The sequence below is a fragment of the Bison bison genome, unplaced genomic scaffold, assembly GCF_000754665.1.
Source record: "Bison bison bison isolate TAMUID 2011002044 unplaced genomic scaffold, Bison_UMD1.0 scf7180017864145, whole genome shotgun sequence".
NCBI lineage: Eukaryota > Metazoa > Chordata > Mammalia > Artiodactyla > Bovidae > Bison > Bison bison.
In genome coordinates, this window is record NW_011494717.1 from 9,739,214 (window position 1) to 9,751,157 (window position 11,944).

The 11,944-nt window shown below is 36.2% G+C and overlaps 1 protein-coding gene across 4 annotated transcripts in view; it reads left to right on the plus strand.

Moving 5' to 3' along the window:
• BRE (brain and reproductive organ-expressed (TNFRSF1A modulator)) overlaps window positions 1–11,944 on the plus strand; it is a 474,306-nt gene that overhangs the window by 125,443 nt on the left and 336,919 nt on the right. For all 4 annotated transcript variants that reach the window (XM_010840665.1, XM_010840664.1, XM_010840666.1 and 1 more), the window contains one exon: window positions 10,888–10,982. In XM_010840665.1, the coding sequence (XP_010838967.1) occupies window positions 10,888–10,982 (95 nt within the window). The remainder of the gene's footprint in view (window positions 1–10,887; window positions 10,983–11,944) is intronic.

Consider the following 11,944-nt stretch of genomic DNA (forward strand, 5'->3'; position numbering starts at 1 on the left):
CAGAGTACATCATGAGAAACGCTGGGCTGGATGAAGCACAAGCTGGAATCAAGATTGCCAGGAGAAATATCAATAACCTCAGATATGCAGATGACACCACCCTTATGGCAGAAAGTGAAGAAGAAATAAAGAGCCTCTTGATGAAAGTGAAAGTGGAGAGTGAAAAAGTTGGCTTAAAGCTCAACATTCAGAAAATGAAGATCATGGCATCTGGTCCCATCACTTCATGGGAAATAGATGGGAAAACAGTGGAAACAGTGGCTGACTTTATTTTTTTGGGCTCCAAAATCACTGCAGATGGTGACTGCAGCCATGAAATTAAAAGATGCTTACTCCTTGGAAGAAAAGTTATGACCAACCTAGATAGCATATTGAAAAGCAGAGACATTACTTTGTCAACAAAGGTCTATCTAGTCAAGGCTATGGTTTTTCCTGTGGTCATGTATGGATGCAAGAGTTGGACTGTGAAGAAGGCTGAGCACCGAAAAGTTGATGCTTTTGAAGTGTGGTGTTGGAGAAGACTCTTGAGAGTCCCTTGGACTGCAAGGAGATCCAACCAGTCCATTCTGAAGGAGATCAGCCCTGGGATGTCTTTGGAAGGAATGATGCTAAAGCTGAAACTCCAGTACTTTGGCCACCTCATGCAAAGAGTTGACTCATTGGAAAAGACTCTGATGCTGGGAGGGACTGGGGGCGGGAGGAGAAGGGGACGACAGAGGATGAGATGGCTGGATGGCATCACTGACTTGATGGACGTGAGTTTGGGTGAACTCCGGGAGTTGGTGATGGATAGGGAGGCCTGGCGTGCTGCGATTCATGGGGTCGCAAAGAGTCGGACATGACTGAGCGACTGAACTGAACTGAACTGATGGTTATTTTCGTATCTCCTAGATTGCAAGCTTTATTGAAATAGAATTTCTTGGTTCTTTTTCTGTTACTGACATGACTCAGAGTACTGTATATGGTTAATATTTTTTGAGTATTGAGTGAATTAATAAGTCAAGATTATCTCTCTAGGAAATGAGAAAAAAATCCTTCTTTCATTCTGCCAGTTCAAGCTAAATCTTTACAGTATGTAACTACGTCAGTGGTTACATACTTTTTTTGTTAAGCTTCTTCAAGTATAGAATAATCAGTTACTCTTTTGTTTGGTATTGCTTTACATTTCAAGAATTTTTTCTATAGTGTCCTCCAAATGACAGTGTTTCTTATTCTGTAAGTGCAAAGTTACTTGCTCTTTACTTTTAAACTAACCTTTTATTCACCCAAATATTATATTTAGTTCACAGAAAGTGAAATGTAAATACGTAGCAGTTTAGAGGCTATACTAAATTAATTAACATCAGTGTTTCACTATTTCATGACAGTCATCATTACTGACTGTTTAAAAATTATATTTGATTCCTAACTACTTTTAAAAACTATAAAAGAATCATAGAAAGGTTGAGAAAGCTTACTTTCTTTGTATGGTGTCAGATACATTATAGTCATTAAAAAAGATTTGGTAATAAATTGTATTAATGAAACATTTTGTGAATATGCATTAGAAAATTATTATGACTAAAATTGTCTGCAGTAGAATATTTATTACTCAATAAGTAATGCTAATTCACAGCGTTTGGCTTAAGGTATTATTTTATGTGCTGAAATAAGAACACAGAAATTCAAGGGTAAAGGTTCATTTAAAACATATTATAGCATCTGAAGACGGGACATTATACTACTAATTAGCCTAAGTTTCTAAGAATCAGCAACATAGCAAATTCCCTTTGATAACCTAAGGATTATGTAGTTTAGGCTTAATTTCCTGAGAACTGTCTCTTATTGTACAGCAACCACTGAAAGAACTGGCATGTTTTATCTGAAGAAGGGGAAACTAAAAGAAGAGGTCATTTGCAGATAGATGATTTAGGGACTGCCGTGTAGGATGATGCTTAGGGTAGGATTTCCATGAATGGGTAAAAGTGATATACAGGCATATATATTCTTCCTATATAAGAAGGTACTTTATCCATCAACTAATAACTGTCCAGCAACAGAATATGCTGCTTATGAAGCTGTGAGCACATTTTACCTGGAAGTGGCCATGGAAGGTTGGGTGACCTCTCCTTCTTGATTTCCTTTCATTTCCTTTGTTCTCTTCTTTCCTTTTATTTGTTCCTCTAGCTCTCTGCTGCTCAGTGTGGTCACTGCTAGCCACATATGGCTGTGGAGTACTTGAAATATGAATAATCTGAATTTGAGGTGTGATGTAAATATGACACATCAGATTCTGAAATCTTAATACTAAAAATAATATAAAAATCTCACTAATTACCTTTATATTGATTATGTATTGAAATGATACTATTTTGTATCTGTTGGCTAAATAAATATGTTAAAATTAATTGAGTTTACTTAATTATTTTATGATTATTTATTAAATATTTATTTCTTAAGATTATCAATTACAGATAAGAAGATGTAAATGTATTCCACCCAATCTCTCTCAGTGGTTGCAATTAAAAACCCTAGAATACCTAAAGAATGTAAATAGCAACTACTTGAGGACTCAGAAAAATAAATAATAGATACTAAGAAGAGAGATACGAGCTTAAAGAATGGCCCATATAGAGGTAGAGGTTAATTTCCTGCCCCCCTCCCTATCTTTCTTCCTTTCCCTGGATCCTGGAACCATGCAGGGTGTGGACAGAAGAAGCTTCAAGGAAAACCCTTTCTCTTGGGTCAGAAGATCAAAAGGATTGAGTGGGGGTTAGGATGGAGCTGTTTTTAAACTGCTGGCCCTAATCGGGTAATGAAACCGGACTCCTGCAGCAGCCTCCATAACTCTTTTCTTTTGTTCTTTCATCTTTAGGTGGACATAGACATAAGAAGTGCACTTGGGGAGGCTATAATACCTACTTGCTACCATAACACCAGGCAGATGCACCCCTAGGAGCCAGAGAGTATAGAGAGAAATCGTGAAGCGGAGGGAGCTGGAGAAAAAGCATCCTTTAGTTTGTGTGTGGAATCTCAGACTTATCCTCAGGCTGCCCGTGTATGGAACTGGACAGAACCAATAGGGCAAAGTCTTTGAGAACTGGACTGTAGTGTAGCCTCTTGCCCAGGTCCTAAACTGGTTTCTGGGTAATAAACACTTGCGGAGAACCAGGATAGCATGAAAAGGCTTTGAAAACTATACTGACATTTGAACGAAGCCCACAGAATGTAGTTCTGCACTTTTAGTCTGAACCTAACTTTTTATCAACTCATTTGACAACTTAAATGAACAAATTCCTCAAAAGACTTAAATTATTGAAATTCACTCAGGAAGAAGTAGGTAGTCTGAAAAATCTGATATCTATTAAAACAATTGAATTCATAGTTTATAAAAGAAATATTTCAAAAGTAAAACTCCAGGTCCAGATTGTCTCAGGAGAATTCTACTAAACATTTAAGGAAGAAATAGCACCAGTTCTGTACAGTCTCTTTCAGAAATTGAAGTGGACACAGAATTTACCAACTGATTTTATAAGGCCACATTTTCCTGATAGCAAAACCAGTCAGAGAAAGTACAGGAAAAACAAAGCATACTATAAACCAGTATCCATCATTTAAAGAGAGAAACCACTCTTCAAAAAATTACCAGCACATTGAATCTGTTCTGTTTTGTTCAGTCGTCAGTCATGTCCGACTCCATGTTGCGACCCCATGGACTGCAGCACACCAGGCTTCTCTGTTCTTCACCATCTCCCAGAGCTTGCTCAAACTCATGTCCATTGAGTCAGTGATCTAGTGGGAAAAAAATGTATCACTACCAGGTGGGTTTTATCCTAGAAATAGATAACAGGTTCAACATTTAAAAATCAATGTTACTTCCATTGTTTACAGACTAATATAAGCTATATGATCATACCAATAGATGCAGAAAAAACATTGAACAAAATAAAAAATCTCTTAATGATAAACCTAAAAATATTATGATGGACTGTAAACTAGAGAGCTAAATCTGACAAGTTTGAAGTGGAATAGGGGTAAATTTAAAATCCTGAAATGGCTTCTGAAATTCAGGTGTCCAAATTAAGACCAAGTCTTAGCATTAGTGTATATGTAAAAGTTTGGGGGCTTTTTTAGTTGACAGGAAGTATAACATGAGTTAACATTGATACGGCTACCAAAAAAGCTACTTCAATATGCTATGATATTTGTTGGTACAAGTTTAGTGTCTAAAATGAAGGCATGGATTTTTATTTATTTATTTATTTATTTTACTTGATCTGTGTTCTTTAGAGCATACCTGAAATCTTGTGTTTGTTTCTGGGTATTACCCTCAAAGAGGACTGTAGACAAACTGGTACACATGCAGAGAAGAGAGAGGAAATGGTAATAAAGGAAATGGAGACCAAGTCATAAGAAAAGTAGTGGAAGAAGCTGGGATACTTAGCCTGGTTACTAGATGACTCTTGGTAGGGTTGAAAGAGAGGTCATAAGAACTGCCTGTGAATAATTGAAGGGCTATGATATTAAAGTGAAACTATACTTGTTCCATAAATTTCTAAGAACCAGTGGATGAAGTTTTCAGAGAAAGAGAGATAAAATTTTCAGAGAAAGGTAGGTTAAATTTCAGTGTAAGGAAACATTATATCAGGAGTTAGAACTAACTCTTGGAAAAGTTACCTCTCCAAAATCTTTGGTAAAACTATTGCCTAAACCTACCTTTCCAATGAAAATTTCCTTCAACCTGGCATTTCCACAAGACTCTTGTCTGACCCTTACTTCCTATAGTTGAGAGTTTCAGTAAATAATCATTTTATGTAGCCACTGAAAGAGTATTTCTTCCATCACTAGTGGGCTTCCCTGGACACCAGTCATTTGCCATTTGAATTGTTTCTTTGAAACTGTGTTTTCCTGGCAGTTATTTCAGCTTTAAGGTAGACGAAGTAGCATGATACTATTCATTGATGAAAATAAGGAAGGAGCTTGGGGACAAGCTGCATTCCTTCTATAACGGGAGCAGGACAAGTGACCCACTCTGCAGCTCTGGTGACTGGGCCTTCCTAAGATGGTGCTCATATGTTCCAAAGAGTGTCAGCTACCAAGACACAAGAATGTAGACAAAAACTTTCTTGCTCCTATTGTGCTTTTTATGAAGAATTATAGACATATTTTCAAAGAGAAGAATTTCTGCCCCATTGGTCCTACAGTTGTAGTGCGTGAATTTTCAGGGAATCATGAAAATTAAGACTTACAACAGCTCCATTTTGTTGTTAGGTGTTTGTTATACTTCTAGCCATTCTAGGAGTTTTGTTTCTTTACTGACTTTTTTTTTAAACTTCACCTTATATCGCCTCTGATTCTATTTTTATTTCTTTGTTCTCTTGCCTGCTCTTCCTTTTTATGAAAAGTTGGAGCAAGCAGTATCCAAGGGATCTGTCCTCTGAGTTCCTATCATCTTGTCCAGGGTGAAATAAAGGAAACATGATGTTATTGCTCTTCTCCGTGATTTGTGTTGGTCTTTTCTCCACCATCTCTGCCTTGAGGTCAGGGACTGTGCTTTCTACTTCCTGTATATCTCCCCAGGTGTCCAATATGTGCATCTGTGCATGGTGGGTTTTTAATAAATGTTCTTGACTGATTTACTGACTGTTCTTCCTAGCAAGGAAACAATGCTGCATTTTATTCCAAAGAGGCTATACAATATTAAGGTAAAGTATTTTAGGAGTTCTTTGAGGTTGAAGGTAAAGAGTTTGAGAAATTCTGAAATGTTTAAGAGTGTGAGATTCTGGAAGACATTTAAATTTATTTTTTGTTTTGAAAATTACTTGTATTTTGCTCTGTGTAGTATGGTAATGTCTCTGCCTCTAAAAGGATTGTTACAGTTGAGGATGTAATCATTGGTATACATTGTTTCCTTGAAAAATTTTTTCTGTATATTTAAATAATTTTGGCAGCTTAAAAAATTTTTTTAGATTAAAAAAATTAACATCCCCCAGTACTCTCCTTTAAAAAACCCATTGGGAAACTTCTTGAAAAATAAAGATCTTTGTAAGTATTCATCTTATAAAAAGATTATTTGCTTTTAAAAAGGACTCATTGCAGAGTTTTGTTTTGTTTTTTTTTAATGGAGAACTCTACAATTGAATTTTCAAGATGATTTTATTTATAAAAAGTAATTTACTCATAACCATTGAGTAAACACCTTCTAATTTATGTGTGTTTAAGTTCAGATTAAAGTGAGGTGAATTTTTGCATCAGAGTAAAAAACAATAATGGCCTTATTGAGATAATTCACATACCATGCAATTCACTCTTCGAAGTGTATAGTTTAGTGGTTTTTAATACATTCATGAAGTTGTGCAATCATCAACACTAGTTCCAGAACATTTTCATCTCTACAGAAAGAAACTTTGAACTCATTACCTGCTGCTGCTGCTAAGTTGCTTCAGTTGTGTCCGACTCTGTGCGACCGCATAGCCAGCAGCCCACCAGGCTCCCCTGTCCCTGGGATTCTCCAGGCAAGAATACTGGAGTGGGTTGCCATTTCCTTCTCCAGTGCATGAAAGTGAAAAGTGAAAGTGAAGTCACTCAGTCGTGTCTGACTCTTAGCGACCCCATGGACTGCAGCCCACCAGGCTTCTCCATCCATGGGTTTTCCAGGCAAGAGTACCAGAGTGGGTTGCCAGTGCCTTCTCCGGAACTCATTAGCAGTAACTCCCTATTCTGTCCTTTTTAGGCCCTTGGCAACCATGGATCTACTTTCTGTCTCTATGGATTTATATATTCTGGACATTTCATAGAAGGGGAATAATACAGTAATCATATAGTATATGGTCTTTGGTGTCCGGCTGTTTTCACTTAGCATAAAGTTTTCAGGGTTTAACCATATTGTAGCATGTATCAGTATCTTTTTTTAAACTTGAATAATATTCTGTTATATGTATATACCATATTTTGTTTATCCATTTATCAGATGAACATTGGATTGTTTCTGCTTTTTGGCTATTGTGAATGATACTGCTACAAACATTCATGTGCAAGTTTTTGTGTGGACATATATTTTCATTTTTCTTGGGTATATACCCAGGAGGAGTCATGACCTAACTCTAGCATTTTGAGGACTTGCCAAACTATTTTCCAAAGTGATGACACCATTTTATATTCTCAACATCAGCAAATGAAGGTTCTGATTTCTCCACAACCTCACCAACACTTATTATATTCTCTCTCTCATTTTTTTTCTTTAGTCTCATCCTTATGAGTATCAAATTATGAAAAACTCTTTTTACTCCATTGAGTTGTCCTGGCACACTTGCCAAAAATCAGTTGACTATAAACAGAAGATTTATTTTCAGACTCTGAGTTCTATTCCATTGATCTGTATGTCTGTATTTATGTTGTTGCCACACTGTCTTAATTACTGTGGCTTTGTAATCAGTTTTGAAATTGGGACGTGTGAGTGTTTCAACTTTGCTCTTTTTCAGGATTACTTTCTGTTCATACAGAATCCCTTACATTTCCATATGATTTTTAGGAGTGGTTTTTCAGTTTCTGCCCAAAGAGAAAAAAGCCAGCAGGATTGTTTGAAATCCGTACCTTAATTTAGGTAGTATTGCTATCTCAACAATATTGTCTTCTAATCAGTGTACAAGAGATGTTCATCTCCCTTATATGTAGGCTTTCTTAAAGTCTTTCAACAATGTTTTGTAGTTTTCAGAGTACACATCTTCACACTTCTTTTGTTAAGTTTATTCCTAAGTATTTTATTCTTCTTGATATAGTTGTAAATGGAATTATATTCTTAACTTCATGTTTGGATTGTTTGTTGGTAGTGTATAGAAAAGCAATTGATTTTCTACATCCGTCTTGTATTCTTGGAACCTTGCAAAACTTGTTTATTCTCATTGTGTGTATGCATGTGTGAATTCCTTAGGCTTTTCTCTATGCAAGATTATGTCATCTATGGATAGAGATAAGTTTGCTTTTTCTTTCCAATATAGATGCCACTCATTTCTTTTTCTTGCCTAATTGCCCTGCCTAGAACCTCCAGTACAGTGTTGAATAGAATTGGCAAGAGTAGATATCCTTGGATCAGATTCATAGTATTTAGTGGTTTGGAAATATGTATTACTGACAATGCTCCTTTGAGAATTTGAAAATCCAACTTTGCGTCCTCCTGTAGTAACAAAATTTCTTCTATTGGAGTTTAGCATGCTATTTATTTTTTGAGCATCAATAGATTCTAGCATGGCCTTCCCCAAAACTTCAGTGCCTCTGTTTTATTAACTTGTGAGTATAGTTGAGTAAGAATGAATAATTAGAACGTTCATATTGTCTTTGACTCCTAGTCTTAGCTTGGGCTAATGCTTTATAGTTAGCACATTTGAAAGAGGTTTATAATTTGTAATAGATATAGTTAAAAACCAGAGATGGTGATAATGGTAGGGTGAAGGAAAGGTAGTGCTTTTATTACTTTTGATAATTTAACTCTACACCCAACTTCTGATGAGTGTATTTCCTTGTTCAGATTTATTCACTACAGAAAGTGGTAGAAGTAACTCTTCTGTACTTTATTCCTTACTGTAGATTTTGTCAGTACTTAGATATCCAATTCAGAGAATAGGATTTCTTTCATATATTGAACATTTCTTGAATATATTCTCTATGTGTTGTATTTTGCCCTGTCAAACACATGAAGTCAGTATAAGAGCATGCTTATTCTGACTGCGTGTGAGACACGTAGGAAGGTCAAGTGTATGTACTCACTTTGTACCACTGTGGATTTGTGCTTCAGTGTATGTGTTCTGTCCCTCTTACTAAATGTGAGCTCCTTGAGGTTAACCATCCTTGTATTGAAAGGCTGTGTATCGTAAAGCCTCACATATACCATGTGTTTATTATGAATTTTTAAAATGAATGGAGCCACTTAAGTATAAGCCTCCAGTTAAGTATTCTCACTCCATGGCATGACCAATCAGTATTGTTGAATGTCACAAATAACAAGGATCAGTGTGTCCTGGATTTATTAGGGAAGGCTTCATACAAGAGAATGTAATTAAAGGGGCTCACACAGGATGAATAAGAACTGAGCAAAAAAAAAGAACTGAGCAAAGAGAAAGAGCATTTCAACTAGGTGCCATAGTTTTTAGTTCAGTGAGTAGATTGTGTTGATTGGAATAGAGAGTTAATATTGGCTTTTAGATATCTAAAGAAAAGGGTAGATAAATAAGGAACATTGTGGTTTGGAGGCCTTAAATTCCAGTTTGAAAAGTTTGCTCTTACTCTGTTAGAGAACCATTTGAAATTTTTGGAGGCACAGCAGTACTTTAAGATTTGCTTTATTATAGTATGTGTTATGGGTTGGAGGTATTGGGACAGCACTTAGGAGGGTATGGTAATAATTCTCCTAGTCTGTTGCTTTTTTAAGAACAGAGTTCTTCATTTGCTTTTTAATGCTCAGCATAGTGCCTAGATGAGAGTTCAAATATTTGTTCTTTGGATGCACACATATATGGACTAAGTCATCTCAGCCTAGGTTGAGCAGTTAGCAGTAGGAAATAGCATGTGAGAAACACTTTGGGGGAAGCATTGAGATGATTTGTTTTCTAAGGATGTGGGTCAGGTCAAAGATGACATTGAAGTTTCAGCCTGGGTGATTAAGGAGTAGCAGTGCCATCCTTAGAAATAGGGAAGTCAGTTAGGGGAAGAGAGGAGTGAGAAAGTGATAATCATGGGCATGTTTTTAGACTTGGTTGAGTTTGAAGTTGAAATCCATAGTACACAGGGTTAGTTAGGCTCAAACGAAAACTGAAGTCTGAATGTTTAAAATTAGAAGTCACTACGAAGATATTATTGTTTGAGTAGTAAAAATGATTGGACTGACATAATGCTATGTGTGTACAGGGGTGCAGAGGTTGTGTGCATGTATACAAACAGATACAGTCTTACACACTAGAACCCAGTATGTGATTTAGAGTGTGGATATGCTAATCTGTTAGTGGAATGATGAGGACTGATTCTTTGTGTGAGCAGAGGGGAAAGAAAAGGAAGTTAAAGAAGGAGAAAGGGGAGGAACAAAGAGGTAGAACTTATAGCACAAATTTGGCAAGGAATTTTTGTCTTATGCTTGAATGTAATACTAGTAATAACAGTAGTGGTACTCCTGTATGACTTGTTGAGTGCTTCCAGTATGCCAGACATCTGGCTAGATATCCTATCTTTTTTACCCTCATAACAAATCTGTGATGTCAGTACTATTATATCTCCTTTTTAACTGATGAGGAATCTGAATACTGAAGAAGTTAAAACTTGCCCAAATGACTTGAACTAATAAATAATTAGGAAATCTTGTGAATATAAATCTGACTTTTTGGATTCTGAGCCAAAGGTTCTTTCCATTATACCAAAGGTTTGTATGTTTAATTTCTTCAAGGCCAGGACTTTCTCTTTAGAAAATCAGTCCTTGATAAAGGCTTATTAATTAGCAGGCAGTGATTGGACAGTCATGTTTGCTGTTAACAAAATCTGCATGTACTGTGGATGTAGTTGTTTCTACTTTTCTACCTGGGTATTTATATTTATGTGCTTCCCAGGTGGCACTAGTGATAAAGAGCCTGCCTGGGGTTCAGTGCAGGAGACAGAGGCAGGTTTGATCCCAGGGTTGGGAAGATCCCCCCTGAGGAGGGCATGCCAACCCTCTCCAGTGTAGTGTATTAGGAGGTCGCACTTTTGACTGCTTGTTGTGAATGTTAATTTAAAAGAAGGTATCAATTCTTTTTGTTTCTGAATGAAAGTACTTTTCAGTATTTTTGTTAAACTACTATAAACTTGTTTTAGAAGTTTTTCTGATGCACTGCTCCAATCATTCATACATTTGCAAGGAGATAAGAACTGACATTTTCTGTATTACAGGGGATATAATTTTCAATGCCCAGTACCCAGAGCTGCCTCCCGATTTTATCTTTGGAGAAGATGCTGAGTTCCTGCCAGACCCCTCGGCTCTGCATGTGAGTACTACAGGCGTGTTCTGTGTTCGGATGATCTTTATTTGTTGAAAGGAAAATAAAGTTGCCTGTTGACAATTCTTTAACAGATACATTTGCTGAACACATAGATTTTTTCCACCCCTTTTTTTCCCTCTGTCCTGTGAAATTAGTACAACTCCTTTTGTGCCAAAATTGTTTAAATAAGAGTTTGTTTTTTTTTTTTTCTTCCTTCATTGCAGCTTTACTTGCAGACTATTTTGAATTAAATAACGTCTCTAGCCTTTTGGTTAAAATATTGTTGCTTCAGCTTAAGGAGACATGTTGAAAACATTTTCTTTGTTTTAACTTAATATTTCATGCCTGCAATCAATTTTCTAATGTTTACTAACACTTCATCACAGGACTTGTTAGGAGAGTGTTTCTTGGCTTTTCAAGAGGCCTTTTTCTGTATAGAAGTGAAAGTGGCAAATTTGGACTTGTATGCGCATTATCTCAGTCTTATTATCAGAAGGGTAAAGACCAGATTAAGTGTTCTTTATAAAGCAAGACCAAAAACTGTGTAATTGAAGTAAACTATTTCTGGATTTAAAGCAGAGAAAGGGGTGGTAGAATTGATAGTTGTCGGAGCACATGCGGTTTGTATAAAAAGTGTGTTTTTCATGGCTGGTGGAGAAAAACATATGCCGTTTTGTTTAAAAGGTCTGACCAGAAAATGTCTGTTTCTTTCCTTTCCCAAGTTTTGGTTTTGCTATGATGCTTGTACCATAAGAAGTTCTATTGTTGTTGAAAAACTTTGTTCTTAGTTGTGTTTTTTTGAAAATTTTTTGCTGCATTGAAGTTTTGTAATTAAAAGTTTGAGAATTTGCTTTGAAATCTTGCCCTCTGTCCCTTTTTTAAAAAGGGAAGTATTAAACAGGAAGTATTAACCCAAACCTAAAGAATTTTCTTAAATTTTGGAACACAACTGTATAAATACAGTTGAC